The 19,668-nt window shown below is 29.3% G+C and overlaps 1 protein-coding gene across 2 annotated transcripts; it reads left to right on the top strand.

Annotated features, from left to right (window-relative positions):
• The first annotated feature begins 161 nt into the window (after nucleotides 1-161).
• On the top strand, nucleotides 162-19,242 carry LOC126745263 (sine oculis-binding protein homolog). Of its 2 annotated transcripts, XM_050453024.1 has the most exons (5): nucleotides 162-435; nucleotides 7,567-7,699; nucleotides 12,974-13,149; nucleotides 16,714-17,608; nucleotides 17,675-19,242. In XM_050453024.1, the coding sequence occupies exons 1-4, from the start codon at nucleotides 361-363 to the stop codon at nucleotides 17,569-17,571; spliced, it is 1,242 nt and encodes a 413-aa protein (XP_050308981.1). In that variant the 5' UTR covers nucleotides 162-360; the 3' UTR covers nucleotides 17,572-17,608; nucleotides 17,675-19,242. The 2 variants fall into 2 exon arrangements, with proteins under 2 accessions (XP_050308981.1, XP_050308980.1); XM_050453023.1 differs by having other exon boundaries at nucleotides 16,714-19,242.
• The last annotated feature ends 426 nt before the right edge of the window (nucleotides 19,243-19,668 follow it).

Below are 19,668 nucleotides of genomic sequence, written 5' to 3'. Positions count from 1 at the left end.
GATTTACTATGAAATGAAGGTCCTTTTTATATATAATACCTAATCCTAAAGTCCTAATTCTCTAACTAAAGCGCCTCGTTTTCCGTTCGATTTAAGTTGCGCGATGTGTATATTTAAACGCGACTGGCGGGAAGCAGACTAGCGCTACGAACGACGAAAATAATCACAACGCTCTCACACTCGGTTCGGACAGTTACTATATCCGATACATTTTCATTATATTAAATTTCCACATGCGTAGTTTCCATTTCATAATTAAAAATAAGTACATTTTAAAACAGTGTCGTATAGTTTCGGTCACTTTATTAACAATTGTTGGGCGCCAAAAAGTTCAAAGGAGCAATAATAATAATAATAATAATGGAAAAACGCAAAGAACTCGAGGGAGATATGCCCGTGAGCAAAATAACCGTAAAGAAACCCGAAGATATTAAGGTAACATAAATAAATAAAATTATTTAAGTGTGTTTAAATGCCCATTACAGTTTTATTAATTGAGAATGAACTTGAAAAAAAAAACAATTATAGTTTAAAGGGCCGTTTGTTTATATCGGGGTACCTATGTAACCCGACATCACAACGGCAAAAAGCACAAGCCGGCTCGGTATCCTAACTTGGATGTGTAACATAATCAGGTAAAATGATCCCCGCTATCCGGTTACAGATGGCGTGCAAACGATATCTATCAGCAGACCTCGTAAATACGGGAAATTTTATACCCTTCATCTCGCTATTTTCAGTGTTCGGTATATACCCCTTTAAAATTACTGTATGGAGTAATGACAGACATGTTAGCATTTTTTTTAATATAATAATTTTTTTTAATTGTAATTGCATGATATCTCCCTTAGTATTAATTTATAAGAAGGCATTTTTGAACGGCAACACGAAGGCTTTTTTAAAATTTTTTTAACCAGTTTTTTAATAAAATTGTTCCAGTTATCGTAACTTTTAAGCAACTGATTAAATGACGTGAAAAAATGGCAAATCAGTGTAGTTGAGACTACTGTCATCGCATTATTTTAGTGTCATAGCAGATGATAAATTTAAGGGTGAAAACGTTAGTGTGGGTTAAAAATTGAGTTAACCAGGGCTGTTTTGGTTAAGGTAGTTTTTTCCGCTACTTTTCTTAACAAATTCTAACTTTCCTTCAAAATATCTTCCAAAATTATACGAATGAATGTTCTTAAAAAAGATTTGGTCTAAGAAACTCATTTCATTTAAGGTCCATCAAGGTCCCAGAACCATCAAATTTGAAGTTTTTAAAACCTACTTTCAATTACAAGATTTTTATACATTACTCTACAATTTTGATTATAACATAAAATCTACTTAAGATATTCTCATAATTTTTTCACATCACAAAAGTCGGATTTCTGATAATGAATTTCAGAATACAAACATGGGTTTTGATTAAAAATTGAAGCAGCTACGGCTATTTTGGTTAGCATAGTTTTTTTTTTGCTATTTTTATTAATTAATACTAACTTTACCAAAGAATTTTTAAAAAAATAGAGAGAATATTCTCAAAGAAGTTATAGTTTAAGTAAGACCAGTTCTTACCAAACAATATATGAACGGTTTTTCTACCTCAAAAACTTTTTGAGTTAGAGGGAATTTTGTCCATCAAGTCCCAGAACCACCAGTTTTGAATTTTTTAGAAAGTTATTTTAATTACAAGATTTTTATTTATTAGCCGGCCTTTTTGGTCATAATTTGGGAATCACTTAAGATATTTTGATAATTTTTTTACACTTTTATAGTGCGATTCCTGAGGATGGATTTAAGGATAAAAACGTCAATATAGCTAAAAAATTTAAGCAGCTAGTATTAGTTGGGTTGAGGTAGTTTTTTTTGCTACTTTTCTCAACAAATTTTTCTTGGGCATATCTGATGGTTTGAGTGCCTGGAATTGTAAAATAATTGTAATTAAAACGTCACTAATAAATTCAGTAAATATTATAAAACAGGATCTAATCAGGAGTAATTAATTAGCAATCCGAGTGTTAATTAATCTAAAATAGCGATTAATTATTCCAGGCATTTGAGGTACAATTTTAATTAAATTGCTTTAAAAGGTATGAGATTTATAGTTCTACTGCCTGGAATTAAAAAATTATTTTACCTTATACGTTAACTATAATTTAATTAATTAATTATCTCAGGCACCAAATTTGAAGTCTTTAAAAGAATTTTGGAAATATTTTTTTTTATTGGCTGACATTTTTGGTCATAACTTAAAAGTAACTTAAGATATTTTCATAGTTTTTTACACCATAAAAGTAGGACACCCGTGGATGAATTTGAGAGCAAAAACGTTATTGTGGCCTAAAAATTAAGGTAGTTACGGCTATTTTAGTTGGGATAGTTTTTTTTGCTATTTTTACTAACAAATTCTAAATTTCGTTAAAAATACCTTAAGAAATAGTGGGAATATTCTTAAAGGAGTTATAGTTTAAGAAAGATCGTTTCTTACCAAATAAATTGATATATAAATGATTTCTCTACCTTAAAAACTTTTTGAGTTAGAGGGAATTTTGTCCATCAAGATCCCAGAACCACCAAATTTAAAGTTTTTAGAAATTTATTTTAATTACAAGGTTTTTATTTATTAGCCGACTTTTTTGGTCATAACTTAAGAACCACTTAAGATATTTTGATAATTTTTTTACACGTTATGGTGGGATTTCTGAGGAAGGATTTAAAGATAAAAACGTTCATAGAGCTAAAAAATTTAAGCAGCTAAGATTGGTTAGGTTGAGGTAGTTTTTTGCTACTGTTATCAACAAATTTTTCTTGGGAATATCTGATGGCTTGAGTGCCTGGAATTGTAAAATAATTTTAACTAAAACGTCGACAATAATAAATTCAATAAATATTCCAATTATTTGAAAGTGTCTGAAATTTGAAGAAAATTAATCAATTGAGCCTGAAATATTTAAACAAAACTCTTTTTATAGATAAATGACATTATTTAAGGCAGTATGATTTATTAATTTCTGCTCATCGTTTCGTATTCGTATTTGATCGACTTCAGTGATTGAAAATAGAAGCGGATCTAATCAGGATTAATTAATTAGCAATCCGAGTATTAATTAATTAAAAAAAGCGATTAATTATTCCAGGCATTTGAGATACAATTTTAATTAAATTGCCTTAAAAGGTATGAGATTTATAGTTCTACTGCCTGAGAATAAAAAATTATTTTACCTTAAACGTTAACTATAATTTAATTATTTAATTATCTCAGGCACCAAATTTGAAGTCTTTAAAAGAATTTTGGAAATATTTTTTTTTTATTGGCTGACATTTTTGGTCATAACTTAAAAGTAACTTAAGATATTTTCATAGTTTTTTACACCATAAAAGTAGGACACCGGTGGATGAATTTGAGAGCAAAAACGTTATTGTGGCTTAAAAATTAAGGTAGTTACGGCTATTTTGGTTGGGATAGTTTTTTTTGCTATTTTTACTAACAAATTCTAAGTTTCGTTAAAAATACCTTAAGAAATAGTGGGAATATTCTTAAAGGAGTTATAGTTTAAGAAAGATCGTTTCTTACCAAATAAACTGATATATAAATGATTTTTCTACCTCAAAAACTTTTTGAGAGGGAATTTGGTCCATCAAGTTCCCAGAACCAGCAGTTTTGAAAGTGCCTAAAACTTTAAGAAAATTAATCAATTGAGACTGAAATATTTAAACAAAACTCTTTTTATAGATAAATGACATTATTTAAGACAGTGTGATTTATTTTTTGTTCATCGTTTCGTATTCGTATTTGATCGACTTCAGTGATTGAAAATAGAAGCAAATCTAATCAGGATTAATTAATTAGCAATCCGAGTATTAATTAATTAAAAAAAGCAATTAATTATTCCAGGCATTTAAAGTACAATTTTAATTAAATTGCTTTCATAGGTATGAGACTTATAATTCGACTGCCTGGAATTGTAAAATAATCTTACTTTAAACGTTTACTATAACTTAATTAATTAGGAATTCGAGGCACTAAATTTGAAGTCTATAAAAAATATTGAAATTTTTTTTTTATTTATTGGCCGGCATTTTTGGTCATAACTTAAAAGTAACTTAAGATATTTTCATAGTTTTTTACACCATTAAAGTAGAATATCCTTGGATGAATTTGACGGTAAAAAAGTCATTTTGGTTTAAAAAATGAGGTAGTTATGGCTATTTTGGTTGTGATAGTTTTTTTTGCTATTTTTACTAACAAATTCTAACTTTCGTTGAGAATATCTTATGAAATAGTGGGAATATTCTTAAAAGAGTTATAGTTTAAGAAAGATTGTTTCTTACCAAATAATTGGATGTATGAATGATTTTTGTACCTTAAAAACTTTTTGAGTTAGAGGGAATTTTATCCATCAAAGTCCCAGAACCACCAGTTTTGAATTTTTTAGAAAGTTATTTTAATTACAAGATTTTTATTTATTAGTCATAACTTGTGGACCACTTAAGATATTTTGATAATCTTTTTACACTTTTATAGTGCGATTCCTGAGGTTGGATATAAGGATAAAAACGTCAATATAGCTGAAAAATTTAAGCAGCTAGGATTGGTTGGGTTGAGGTAGTTTTTCTTGCTACTTTTCTCAACAAATTTTCAAAAAATAAAAATATCTAATGGTTTAAGTGCCTGAAATTGTAAAATAATTTAAATTAAAACGTCGACAATAATAAATTCAATAAATATTCCAATTATTTAAAAGTGTCTGAAACTTGAAGAAAATTAATCAATTGAGCCTAAATATTTAAATAAAAATATTTTTATAAATAAATGACATTATTTAAGACAGTGTGATTTATTTTCTGCTCATCGTTTCGTATTCGTATTTGATCGACTTCGATGATTGAAAAAAGAAGCGGATCTAATCAGGAGTAATTAACTAGCAATCCGAGTATTAATTAATTAAAAAAAAGCAATTAATTATTCCAGGCATTTGAGGCACAATTTTAATTAAATTGCATTCATAGGTATGAGATTTGTAATTCGACTGCCTGGAATTGTAAAATGATCTTATTTTAAAGGTTTACTATAACTTAATTAATTAGAAATTCCAGGCACCAAATTTGAAGTCTATAAAAAATATTGGATTTTTTTTTTATTTATTGGCCGGCATTTTTGGTCATAACTTAAAAGCAACTTAAGATATTTTCATAGTTTTTTATACCTTAAAAGTAGCATATCCGTGGATGAATTTAAGGGTAAAAACGTCATTCTGGTTGAAAAAGTAAGGTAGCTCCAGCTATTTTGGTTGGGATAGTTTTTTTTGCTATTTTTACTAACAAATTCTAACTTTCATTTAGAATATCTTAAGAAATAGTGGGAATATTCTTAAAAGAGTTACTGTTTAAGAAAGATTGTTTCTTACCAAATAATTCGATGCATGAATAATTTTTGTACCTCAAAAACTTTTTGAGTTAGAGGGAATTTTGTCCATCAAAGTCCTAGAACCGCCAAATTTGAAGTTTTTAAAAATTTATTTTAATTACAAGATTTTTATTTATTAGCCGACTTTTTTGGTCATAACTTGAGGACCACTTAAGATATTTTGATAATTTTTTTACACTTTATAGTGGGATTCCCGAGGACGGATTTGGGGGTAAAAACGTCATTTTGGTCAACTACGTTCCAAAATCTTGCTTCTTTTATAGCTTTGGAAGATATTTTAACTTCCTAGACTCATGAGAAATTCTAGCATCTTCCACGTTACCTATGGACCTCATCTGGATAGCTTTGAATAACCAAAGATCCAAAAGTGCTTTTGAGTTTTATAATGTAAACATTAAAGGTAAACGACATTGTTTTAACTAGTAACATTAAAAAACTTAAATTGCAATAATTTATATAAATCCCTAAAATTGCTATTGCTACTAGATTTTCCCTTAAAATAACTTCAAAATGTCTCAAACATTGTTTGGCAACATAAAATTAAACATTCATTTCAATTACTCCAGATCTGGTCTAATAGACTAAGCCTCAATTTGGAATCTTTTTTGATGTCACTTGGGCCTTCGACACCTTAAAACGCAGTCGCGATTAAAATATTTAAAGTTTAATGAATAAAAATTTGTCTTTGAGTAATATTCGGTAGAATATTCTATAGAAATATCGCTTATGGTTTAAGTTATTTCTAGTAAATTAACGAATATTTGGATTTTTAGGTAATGGCGTCTGAAAATCATGTTTCATCTTTAAGGTGACCACCCACTTTAAAGTTTCATATTTCACTTAGTAATGGGAATATTCTCTTGAAACAAAAAGTAAAATATTCAGAAGAATATTACACTATTCTCTATAACCATGTCCTGCTATTAAAAATCATTTAATATGGTATTATTTAGTTATCTTTTAAGCAGTAATTTTTACTATTTATTACTCATAGTCATTATAATGTTACATTGCGATAAAATTCTAAGGATAGATTAGGAACAATAAGTCGTTAATTTCTTTGATATACTAATATCTGTAATTTTATTACATTTTGTCCTAAATTTTATTGGTCTTATCTAAATATGTACATTAACATTTTATGCAGGATATATTGTCTCTGGAAAAGTTGTGATTTTTCATTATATTGTAGCTCTATATTGAGGTACAAAAAAATGGAATCAATTAATTTAAAATTAGTAAGTTGAATTGATATTTGTCATAAGATAACCTATTTATCCTATTCATTAAAATAAATTATAAAAACTGTATTGGAAGTACAGAAACATCAATTTTTGAAATTTAAATCAATAAAGGGCATCGAGTGATGCGCCGTGCTTAATTAATAGTAAAAACATTTTGTAAACTTATACTTGATGAAGGATAAAGAGTCGGTTTTCAGGCGGTCGTTGTTTTACGTCCTTCCTCTCTTTTACCCTTTGAAACATTAACGAAGTATCTACTACAGTTTCATCTGTATCCAGTAACACATCGGGTATACCTATATTATTTATAGTGCTTGCTGCCTATAGGTATTATATATGGCCTTGAAAAAAAAATTAGTAAAATTGGTCCAGTAAATGTATAACTGGATATTTCCAGGTAGTAAATCAGAATTTGTAAGGGAAAGTGGAGATTTTTCAACCATAAGCGGAAGACAATTTCCTCTTGGTATCCAGGATTCTGATACTAAGTGAAGATGAACATATTTAGAAATTTATGTTGTTCTTTTATAAACTTCGATTTTCCAATATGAATTCCCCAGTACTCTCTCAAAATTAAAATTTTTATTTAGTGTCTATATAGTCTCTGGATTTCCGTTAATAAACGAAAGTTCCCAGATGGACAGATTTCCATTTAATATTTGTTAATTTCCACCTAGTATATTAGAAAATTTCCATTGCATAACGAGTCCAGGACACTTTTATTTGCACTTAATATTTTTAAATTTTAAGTCCAATATATAGATTCTAATGAATAAATATTTTTAATTTGAAACTTGCATTGAACAATTATTATTTAAATATCCCCCGTATATGCCACCTTAACAAATTATTCAATTATTCAACAAATTATCCCGTTAATAAGCCTCCTCAATTTTACTATTTTAGAGTTTCGCGGAGTCAACCATGAATGAACTATTGGGTTGGTACGGGTACGACTCATCCAAGCAGGAACCACAAGATGCCCGAAACTCACGCAGCATTTCGGTGAATAACGACTCGGAAAGCGAAACCTTTTTGGGTAAGTACCTTTAGAAATTACATTGAAAATACTGTGATAGAGTTAAATTGTTTACTTGTTCTTCGGCTTCATTATCATTTTCTTATTTTTCAAAATCTGATTTATTTTCCAGGTCTTGCCTTAGAAAGATTTGATTGTCGTTTAACCCTTTTTGGATAATTGAATTTTTTCTTGAACGCATATTAATTAGTTTTTCCAGGCAGTTGCACTGTTGTTTACCATTCTCCAAGAAGTTAAATTTTGCCATAATTTATTCCACGTAGTCACACTTTCTTCCATGCAGTCAAATTTATCCTAAACCTATTTCAAACCGTTAAGAAACTTTGATTTCTTTTGCAAAAACTTCCCTCAAAAAAGGCATCTTGTTTGCAGTCAAATGTGTCTCTAAAGCCACACTGAAAAAAATGTATAAGAATAAATGGTACAATTGGAGTAATTTTCTTTATAAAAAAAAAGGTACAAATAGGGACGGTAACAAATTATTAAAACAATCTTTATAAAATTATAATTGAAATGTCCTTAAAAATTGTGATAGAAAGTGATGCAATTTTAATAAATTACATACAACATATCGAAAAATCTGATATATTAAAAGTCGGACATACTGTTACAAAATTAAATAATCATAGACCACACGAAAAGTAGAAAGATTTCCAATAATATTGTAGAGTTTGATGCCACATCCTATGAGAAGCAAGTCAATTATTTGTAAGACATTATAAAAGCAAAATATAATAAATTGCTAAAAATTGTAAGTTTATTTGCTACCAGAAATTTGGCATACCTGCCAAGTGTAAAAACTACTATAAACTTACTATATATATAAATTGCTGTTATAAAGTAATTATACTTTACAAAATGTAGCAGTTTTTCCTTGCTGTTTTTAGTTTTTATTCGCCTCTATTTAAGCGATATTTACTTTATTTTACAGTGTACGAATTTAAAGTAATTATTGTAACCACTTTTTGGTAGTAGCTTTTAGGCAATATTGTAACCTCAATGAGCATTTCTTTGACTAAAATTTCTTTAGCTAAAATAGGGTTGAATAAATAAATAAAGTCTTATTGATTATAAATATTACTGTTTATATAAGATACATTGGAAGATAAATTGGACTATACGCTGTAGGCAATTTTGAAGACGATGAAAGGTATTAATTTTAAAAACCGTATAAAATTTATGGATAAATCAATCGAGTTTCAATTAATTTTATTAGTAATTTACAGATTCCAGCGACATACTAATAAAACAAAAATTGTTGATAAGGATACGTTTTAAAAAAGTCTAGTTCATAACGATCTTCATTTTTTCCAAGTTTTCTTGAAAATCTAAAATTTTCTATGGTATCTCTGCATAAATTTAGGCTCATGTGGCTGTTTTTCTATCTGCTATAATTTTATTCCAATCATCAAAATGGGCCACACTGTATGTTAGACCAAATCTTTTTACAAAAAAAATACTAGCACGTACGTAAGTAAAGAAAATATTTTATACTAAGTTTGAAAATGAGAGAAATATTAAATCAAATCTTTAAAAAATCTAATTCTGAAGAAATAGTAATACTTAAACATATTAAGAAAAATAAGAGAATATTTTAATATAGAAAACGTAATGTAAGTCGAATATTTGTATAAAATCTCAAAAAGTTTATTAATTTCTTAACTTTTATGAAATTTTTTTAAAAAATTCACGAAGAGCTTAGGCGGTCAAAAGTCCCAAGAACAGAAACCACAAAACACAAAAATATAAAGACTTGGTAGGTGCACATAAACCGATAGAAATTTCTGTGGCAGATTTGGTAGCGACCTCCCGCTTGGCAACGGAAGCTATTACAATTAATTTGGTAGTTGGACATTTATGCTTGGTTAATTTGACCAATCAGGATGGCAGAAAGGCTAAATTAAGGCGGTAAAGTCAAATTTCATTTGATAAAAAATCTCATTAGTCTTTTTTAATCGCAATATCTAAGGAGCACCATTTAAAAAGATTTTTGAAAACCAATCATTTTTACCAGTAAATTTTTTGAGAAAAATATGTATCCAGTAATGTGTATAAATTTAAAAAATGCAGCCTGTTTCTTAAAAATTGTAAGATTTTGCACGTGTAGTCAGAATTAAATCATATATGTTGTTAAGGAAACCGTCACAAAAGGTTGTCAGAAAAAAGATTACTTTTTTTTAAGCCTTTTCTAAAAATAGTTAATTAATTCCGGACAAGGACTAAGAGTAGACTTAATATATTAAAAGCAAAAACTCTCTCAACTACTTGCCTGATTCACACATTTCCTGATTTTATTGTAGCAAAATATGCGACTCACTATTGGCACAGTCTAACAGTTGAAATCTATACAGTGCTTTCATTTCAAAACGATCCACCCTTAATAACTTAACTAAAAAAAAAATTATGCATTTACTGAAGTTCTATCAATCACCTCCTAACCTCCAGCTAACCTCACTTTAATATGTCAAATGGGAACCCCCATCGTGTGATACATCATCATAGTTAGCGAAAATGTCTAGAAATAATGAATATTTTATTTACGCCAAACTTTGGTATTTTAAATGAATACTTTATTTAGTGTGGTACCTACATCATTTTAAAATTCTTACATTTTTTACAACATATACATTATAATAGATCATCAAAAAAAAATACAAGCAATTTAGAAGTTAAAATGTGTGGTAACAAACAGTACATTTAGTTCAAGCAAATTATTTATTTTTTTAAGTAAAGAATGTGTACCGTTATTTGCGAGAAAAAAGAGTGTCTTCAAATTTTTTGCAAAAATCTTTGCAGTCTTATAACTTTGTATGTGTATTTATTTCACTTATATTTTTTGCGAAACTTACCTAATAGGTACAAAAAAACACTGCAATACCTTACATTTTTAATTTATTATTGTTAAAACTGTCTTTGTTTGACGGGTGCAATTTTTCAATTTTAGTTAAAACAGTGAGTTAATAAAATGGTGTATACGCTAGCCGAAAGAATAGAAATAATTTACCTTTATGGAGCTCAAGATCGGTGTGCTCGCAGAACCGCGAGAGCATTTAATAAAAGGTATCAAGATAAAAACGTGAGCCATAAATACGTATTAGAATTGATACAAAAATGTGAAGAGACGGGATCGATTTGCAATAAGAAAAAATATGAAAATAGAGTTGTCGATGAAAGATGCCAAGTTGAAGTACTAGGACAATTTGCTATGGATCCAACTTTGTCTATACCAAAGGCCGCAATTCCACTGGTTCCGTACATAAAGTTAAAAAAAAAAGTTCTTTCCTTATAAAATTCATATTCTTCATGAACTCGGAGAAGATGATTTTGATAGGAGAATTCAATTTTGTGAAGTGATGTGCCAGCGAATTGACGACGATCCCCATTTATTGAAGAACATTTGCTTCAGTGACGAATCGACCTTTTTTTTTAAATGGCCTGGTGAACAGACATAACTGTAGATACTGGGATAATGAAAATACCCAATATCCCCAAAAAATTAATGTTTGGGCAGGAATTTATGGGAATGAAATAATCGGGCCATTTTTTTTGGAAGAAAATTTGACTGGCGAAATTTATTTAAACCTTTTAGAAAATGCAATATACCCTTCCATCATCCAATCTATGGAAAATCAAGTATATCAACATGGTGCTATATTATTGAATGAAAATAATATACATTTTCAGCAGGATGGAGCTCCCGCGCACTACACTTTGGTAGTTCGAGAGTGGCTTGATGAAAATTTTCGAGAAAAGTGGATTGGCAGACGTGGTGCAATCGAATGGCCTGCGCGGTCTCCGAACCTAACCCCACTAGACTTTTTTCTTTGGGGCTACTTAAAAAGCAAAGTTTATAAAACCCCACCTGAGAGTATTGAGAATTTAAAAAATAGAATATTTCAAGAATGCAGAGAAATTAGCGGGCAGACCCTTGCCAATGTTTGTAAGGAGTTTGAAAATAGGCTTTTTTATTGTCTTGCTAATAACGGCGCGCATTTTGAACATTTAATAAAATAAATTTGTTAAACTAATTAAATTTGTTTTTCTACCCTACCGATTTACACTTTAATTGCTTCTTGGTTAATCAATTTTATTTTTTTTACAACCATTGAGAGCATAATGAATGCCCTTTAAAATAATGTATCACACCATGGGGTAGCCATTTGACATACCAAAGTTTGGCGTAAATAAAATATTCATTATTTCTAGACATTTTCGCTAACTATTTGCTTACACATTTACCGATTTCATAGAGAAATAGAGAATTTTACGCTCCTTACTATGATGTATCATACAATGGGGGTTCCCATTTGACATATTAAAGTGAGGTTAGCTGGAGGTGAGGAGGTGATTGACAGAACTTCAGTAAATGCATAATTAAACGTCTTCCTGTATATCTAATTTGACGTGTTTTTTTTTTTTTTTTTTTTTTTTTTTTTTAAGAAAGTTTTTAAGGGTGGATCGTTTTGAAATGAAAGCACTGTATACTTTGCTATTGGGCTATTTACCACTTGACGAGTTTAGAATACTGTCGGATTTACTTTGATATGCCCATCGGATTTCTTGCTACAAGTAAGATAAAATTTGCTACAATGTGTAAAAAAATAGGGCGACGCAACATTGTAGTAAAAAATACAAAGCCATTTTTTACAGTGTTTTATACCGTTTTTTTATAACAAAATATTAAACGTTTATTTAAATATCGTGAGTTGTTTGGTTGAGATTCCCTAATGCACTCCCTGGACTTCATGCATTTCATTACCCCCTTTTTGGGATATTAACTTTATGGTGTCCAAAGGGATCTAGTGTACCATCAAATTGAGTCTCATTATTATTTTGCTCTTAGTTCTCTACTGTCATTAGTACTGTTTGCTAGTTTCTTGGTCTTTCTCTTTTGCTTCTTCAGGATCATTATTAAAACCCTCTTTTTCTCTATTAAATTACCCTCTTCTCTAATAACTCAAACCATTATTATTTTCCATTTAAATAACGTATAAATCACAAATTTCATTTAGTTTCCCTCTAACCACGTCAAAACATGAAAATCGAGCAGCAATGAAGCAAAATATATTAAAAAAAAAAGAGTTTCATGAGTTTCAAGTTTCACGGAATTAAAACGAGACAAAAAACGATTCAGTTTCATTACTCTCCAATTAGTGTATTTTCGATATAAATATTTTTTTAATTAATATTACTACCCGGTTAGTTCATTTTACATTAATATTCTTTAATTAAAATTAAAAAAAAAATTGATCCACTGCTTTTTTTTTTTGACAGAAGGTTGCGGTTGGTGCGGAAAATCCATAGAAGAAAACAACAGCGTCGTGTCAGCTACTGCAGCATTCTGTTCGGAGCTGTGCTTCTCCCAATCCCGTAGGGCCAGCTTCAAACGTAATAAAACGTGTGACTGGTGTCGACATTCTCATCATACTGTGTCATATGTAGAACTACAGGTAAGAAAATGACTTTGGTCAAACCCTAAGCATTGCTCCTTCCTGTGAGTTTATAACAGCTTGAAGAAGCTTATTCTGACCTCTCAGTCCATTAATACTCTCTCTACTTATCAACACAGGTGAATGCTACTCAGAAGAATCGATGGCTGCCATTCTGACACCTCTTTTTAATTTAGGGGAGCTACATGAGTTTATACAGTCTAAGTGTTAAAAAAGTTCTATAAAAAAAATATATATAACTGTCCAGAAAATGTCGTGTAACACCAATTGTGAAAACCAGAAGCTGAAACTGAGGATGATAAAAAAATTTATTACTAATTGAAAAATGGTCCAAATTTGCTTAAAATTCCACTAAATTATTAAGAGATATTCATTCTATTTTACAAATAAAATTTTAAGTTCATGATTTAATTGGATAATTTTCTAAAAGGTCGTAAAAGATTGATGGTAAATTTTTTTAAATTTTTTGGACCCTCACTACAAAAAATACTATAATTTTTTTAGAAGTAGTCCAAATTTGTCCGAAGCTCCACTAAATCATTAGTAAAACTTCATTTCATATTTCTTAAGATAAAAGAATGAACTGACAAATTTTTTACAGGCTGCCAAAAATTATGGAAAAATTTCCCTAATTTTTCGGACCTTTGGTATAAAAAAAACGTACTTTCTTAAAATATGTTGTCCAAATTTGCTTCAAGTTCCACTTAATCATTAAGAAAACTTCATTTTCCATTATAAAATATATTTTGAATAATTGTTTAATTAAAAAAAAATGAGCCAGCTGTCAAAGATGATGGCAGATATTTTTTAATTTTCTTGAACCTTCAGTACTAAAAAATATATAACTTTATTAAAAGTTGTCCAAATATGCCCTAAGGTCCACTAAATCGCTAAAAAAAGTTAATTTTATGTTCCAATGGTGTTTTGACTTAATAGTGTAAAATTTTTTACATGTCGTCAAAAATGATTTAAATATTTTCCTATTTTTGGACCGTCGGTTTAAGAAAATCCGTAACTTCCTCAAATGTTGTTCAAAATTACTTGAAGTTCCACTGAATCATTGGAAAAATTCGTTTTTTATTCTGAAATAATATTTTAAGTCAATGTCTTAATTAAAAATTTTTTTAGAGGCTGTCAAAAATGATGAAAAAAAATTTCAATTTTTTTGGACCAAGTTGTCCAAATTTGCCCAGTGTTCCACTAAATCGTTAGGAAACTTCATTTTATGTTTCCAATAGTATTCTTAGTTGATATATTAGTTTCAAAATTTTTTATAGGCTGTTAAAAACGATGGAAAAATGTTCCTATTTTTTTTGGACACTCAGTACTAAAAAATGTATAATTCCATTAAAAATTGTCCGAATTCACTCAAAGCTCTACTAGATTTTTACGAAAACTTAATTTTATCTACTTAAGGGTATTTAAAGTTAATATTTTAACTAAAAAGTTTTTTACAGACTGTCAAAAATGATAGAAAAATTATTTTGATTTTTTTTAGGCACTCAGTATTAAAAAATGTACAACTCCGTTAAATACTCACCAAATTAACCCAAAGCTCCACAAAATCGTTAAGAAATTTTAATTTTATAGTTTTTTAAATATTTAAAGTAAATATTTTAATTGGAACATTTCTTACAGGTTGTCAAAAATGTTTGTAAGCATTTTCCCATTCAGTTGACCTCTAAGTACTAAGTACAAAAAAATTCATAACTTCATCGAAAATTGTCCCAATTTCCTCAATGTTCCACTAAATCATTAAAAAAGCTTCGTTTCATATTCTTAAAAATATTTTAATTCGATATTTTAATTAGAAGAATTTTTACAGGTTGTCAAAGTTGATTCACCAATTCAAAACAATTGCCTCATTTTTTTTAGACACTCAATACTAAAAAATTCATAACTCCGTTAAAGGTTGTCCAAATATGCCCTAAGATCCACTAAATTATTAGAAAAACCTAATTTTAGGTTTTCAGTGGTATTTAAAGTTGATATTTTAATTGCAAAATTTTTTACATGCTGCCAAAAGGAAACATTTTTCCTTTTTTTTTGGACCTTCGGTTTAGGAAAATCCCTAACTTCCTCAAATATTATTCAAAATTTCTTGAAGTTTCACTAAATCATTAGAAAAACTTTATTATTTATTCTGAAATAAATTTGAAGTAAATGTCTTAATTAAAAAAATGTTTACAGGCTGTCAAAAATGTTGGATGAAAATTTTCAATTTTTTTGGACACTCCGTACAAAAAAATTCTTAACTCCGTTAAAAGTTGTCCAAATTTGTTTAAAGTTTTATTAAATTATTAAGAAAACTTCATTTTATGTTCTGAAAGATATTTCAAGTCAATATTTTATTTGAAAAATTTTCTACAAACTGTCAAAAATGATGGAAAATTTTTTCAATTTTCTTGAACCTTCGGTGTAAAAAATTCCGTAACTTCCTTAAAAATTATCCAAATTTTATTGGAGTTTCACTAGGTCAATAGAAAAGCTTACCTTATTTTTCACGATATATTTTTAATTAAATATTATAATTAAAAAATATTTTATAGGCTGTCAAAAATGATGAAAAAATTTGTTAATTTTCTTGAACACTCAGTACTAAAAAATTCATAACTCCGTTAAAAATAGTCCAAATTTCCTCAGTATTCCACTAAATGATTAAAAAATCTTCGTTTTATGTTCCTAAAGCTATTTTAATTTAATATTTTATTTAGAACAATTGTTACAGGTTGTCAAAGTTGATTCACTAATTCAAAACAATTGCGTCATTTTTTTAGACACTTAATACTAAAAAATTAATAACTCTGTTAAAAGTTTTCCAAATTTTCCCAATTTTTTCACATGTCATTTGAAAAGCTTCATTTTATATTATAAAAAAATATTCAAGTTGATTATTTAATTTAAACAGTTTGTACAGACTGTCAAAAATCACGGTAAAAATGCGGTACAAAAAAGACCATAACTCCCTTAAAAATTGTCCAAATTTGCCCAAGGTTTTACTAAATCATTAGGAAAACTTCATTTTTTAATTATATAATAAAGTTTTAGGAAAATTAGATGAGCAGTAAAAATATTGACTTATTTAAAGAATTTTTTTTTCTAAAAGATTGATCTCTGTTGACACGAAGCAGAATTGAAAGATCACCAGTAGATCGTTAGAAGCTTAGTTACCATTAATTCTCTCACTGCTTCAGATAATTAATTAGTTGGAAAGAGACAAAAATACCTCAATTGCTTGGCAAATTGTCATAAGCTTTGTACGTCAACTTCCTTACTCACTCTGTTAGTTTTTATGAATCTAGAATTAAAAACTGGATATCTTCCAGACCAGCTTCATCATCAGTATTTTCAGTTTTAAGCACTTTGATCTTTCAATGTATGATCTTGGTCTACAGTAAGACCAAGTCTACAGTAGGACCTGCATCTTAAAGTTATTTTGAGAGGTTTTACTCTTGTGATCTATTTAGCATTATATTTAACCGATTGGCAATATAACGTAAGAGAAAGAGAGAGTGTGTAGATTTGTATCTTTTTTCACTACTCAGACATTTCAATTATTTTCAGGACAACTCGACCCAGCTACAGTTTTGCTCAGATTCATGCTTGAACCAGTACAAGATGCACATCTTTTGCCGAGAAACTCAAGCCCACCTGGAACTCCACCCTCACATTCATGAAGGAGACTCTAGTGGAAACCTGATCACTCCTGACCTCTGGATGAAGAACTGCGTATCTCCACCTCAAACGAGTAGATCGCCTCCAAAACCTCCTCCAATCGAGCCGTTACATTTAATAACTGTGGCGCCCCCTAGTAAATTGCTTGCGAACGACTCGAAAAGAAATCGATCGAAGCACGTTAAACGATCGAAAAGGGGAGGATGTTCTTCCACCATTACGTCGTTATGTGAGGATGCTCCTCAGGATTTGAGGATACGACAAAGTCCTCCCGTTATGCCAGAAACCCCTCCTGAGGTCCTAAGTGGTCCGTCAAAAGATGATGCTACATGTAGAGTTGAAGAGGAATTGAAACAGGAATCTAGTCAAGCAAACTTGTCTTCTCAAAATATCCGTGCTATCCTAAGCAGTATTTTACCACCCCCAACAACTTTCGTGCCATATCCAGTCATACTGCCATTGCCAATACCTATACCGATTCCAATACCTATACCAAAGATGTTTGAAACGAATACTGGAAAGGATCTTATTGAACTGAAGCATTGCTTAGTGCAAACAGACTTTGACCCACATTTGAGTAACAATAACAATAATTGCCAGAACGATTTGGAAATTGATGACGTTGAAAAGGAGTCGAGTGATTCGACGCAAGTCAGTCAAACGAGACTCTTAAGGAAACGTAAACGCAACGAGACCAAAACCAAAATGTTTTCTAAGCATAAAAAGACATTAGCGACGTTGCCATAGACTGTTGGCGTATGCGCAATTCGTACCAAAAACTATTGTTAGTATTAGTTAGTATTTATTATCCTCAACCTCGATTCAAGTTGGATTTGTTTCCAATTTTTAGGATGCAAGGTGTCTGGTAAAAATTGCAGTTGCCAAATTCGTGAACCCCGTTTAATTGAAGTGCCGTATTCAATGGCGGAATGACACACGAGTGTTGAAATTAATTGGTTTGGTTTAACATTAGGCATTTCATAACACATTTTAAGTCAATGTTCTAATTGAAACATTTTTTACAGCCTGTCAAAGATGATAGTAAAACTTTTCTTATTTTTTTTGACTTTTAGTACAAAAAAAATCCATAACTCTCTTAAAAGTTGACCAAATTTGCTCAAACTTTCACCTAATTATTAGGAAAGCTTTGATTTATATTGCTCAATATACCTTAACTTGATACTTTAATTAGAAATTTTTTTACAGGCTGTCAAAGTTGATGGTGAAAATTTTCTTATTTTTTAGACTCTTAGTACAAACGAGTCCATAAGTCCCGTAAAAATCGTCCAAATTTGCTTTAAGTGCCTCTTAATTATTAGGAAAGCTGCAGTTTATATTTTCAAATATATTTTCACTTGATGCTTTAAATAAAAAATTTCTTACAGGCTGTCAAAGATGATGGTACAAATTTTCACGTTTTTTTTTAATTTTCAGTACACAAAAGTCCATAACTCTCTTACAGATTGTCCAAATTTACTCAAAGTTCCACTAAATCAATTGAAAAACTTCTTTTTATATTTTTGAATATATTGTTAGTTAGAATATTATTTTCAAAATTTTTTACAGGCTGTAAAACATTATAGTAAAACTTTTCTTATTTTTTTAGACTCCTAGTACAAAAAATCCCATAACTCCTGTAAAAAATGTCCAAATTTGCTAAAAGTTCGATTTAATTATTAGAAAAATTTTATTTTATATTCTCAAACATAACTTAACTTAATACTTTAATTAAACAATTTTTTACAGGCTGTCAAAGATGATATTAAATATTTTCTTATTTTTTTGGACTCTTAGTACAAAAAAGTCTCTAATTCCTTATCGTCCAAACTTGCCTAATGTTTCATTTAATTATTAGAAAAGCCTCATTTTATATTACTAAAGATACTTTAACTTGATAATTTAATTAGAAAATTTTTTACAGGTTGTCAAAGATGATGGTAAAAATTTTCTTATTTTTTTCGGACTCTCAGTACATAGATATCAATAACTCCGTTAAAAGTTGCCCAAATTTCCCCAAAGTTCCACTAAATCATTAAGAAAACTTTATTATATGTTCCATAAGATACTTCAACTTAATACTTTGTATGAAAAAAAACTATAGCCTGTCAAATATCATGGTAAAAATTTTTTTAAACCTTCAGTACAAAAAAAAGCATAACTTCTTTAAAAGTTATCCAATTTTTCTCAAACTTTCACTTGATCGTTAAGAAAACTTCTTTTTATTTTGTTTAATTGAGAAATTAGAGACAGGGTTAAATGTACCTATTTGAGGCTAGTCTAGGTACCGGACACCCTGTATAAGGACAACAAAATTTTAATAGTGAGTATATTAATCTATTGTATATAGATATGTATGTACTTTTTTATTAATTATGTTTTTTTTTATTTATTGTGTTAATAAAGGCGTTACAAAATGTATTTATGTATTTTATATATAATTTAAGGGCAGTTTAACTTGCATTTATAAATATTAGTGCAGGCAAACAATACGTACAGTTAAACAATAAAAGTGGGTATGTAAGACCACTAGATAAATGTTTTGAAGCAGTATCTGAAGTCCGAAACCTGCAATACTTATATATTATATTAATAGTAAATCTAACCAGGCATATTTTGAATAACCCATGTAATTAATACCGAAGTAAGGCCACGCCCCTTGCAATGCATTTCAAGCACTAAGCCCCTCCCATAACGTGACGTGGCGATCCAAGATGGCGGCCGGGATTGAATTACCGGGGAGATTTGGAAGGTTCTAAATTTGTTTTTCCACTAAATCATTAGGAAAAATTCATTTTATATATTCAAAGATTCCTTTAAAGGTGCGAACTTCATTTTTTATTTTCA

Source organism: Anthonomus grandis, chromosome 15 (genome assembly GCF_022605725.1).
Source record: "Anthonomus grandis grandis chromosome 15, icAntGran1.3, whole genome shotgun sequence".
Lineage (NCBI taxonomy): Eukaryota > Metazoa > Arthropoda > Insecta > Coleoptera > Curculionidae > Anthonomus > Anthonomus grandis.
The sequence above is the reverse complement of the archived record's forward strand: the minus strand, read 5'-3'. Positions and strand labels throughout refer to the sequence as shown.

What these genes read in the sequence shown, in the direction of transcription:
- LOC126745263 (XM_050453024.1), top strand. Translation starts at nt 361, where the DNA reads ATGGAAAAACGCAAAGAACTCGAGGGAGATATGCCCGTGAGCAAAATA. An exon ending in AGAAACCCGAAGATATTAAG is followed by an intron (nt 436 to 7,566) that starts GTAACATAAATA and finishes TTACTATTTTAG; the next exon opens with AGTTTCGCGGAGTCAACCAT. An exon ending in TGTCATATGTAGAACTACAG is followed by an intron (nt 13,150 to 16,713) that starts GTAAGAAAATGA and finishes AATTATTTTCAG; the next exon opens with GACAACTCGACCCAGCTACA.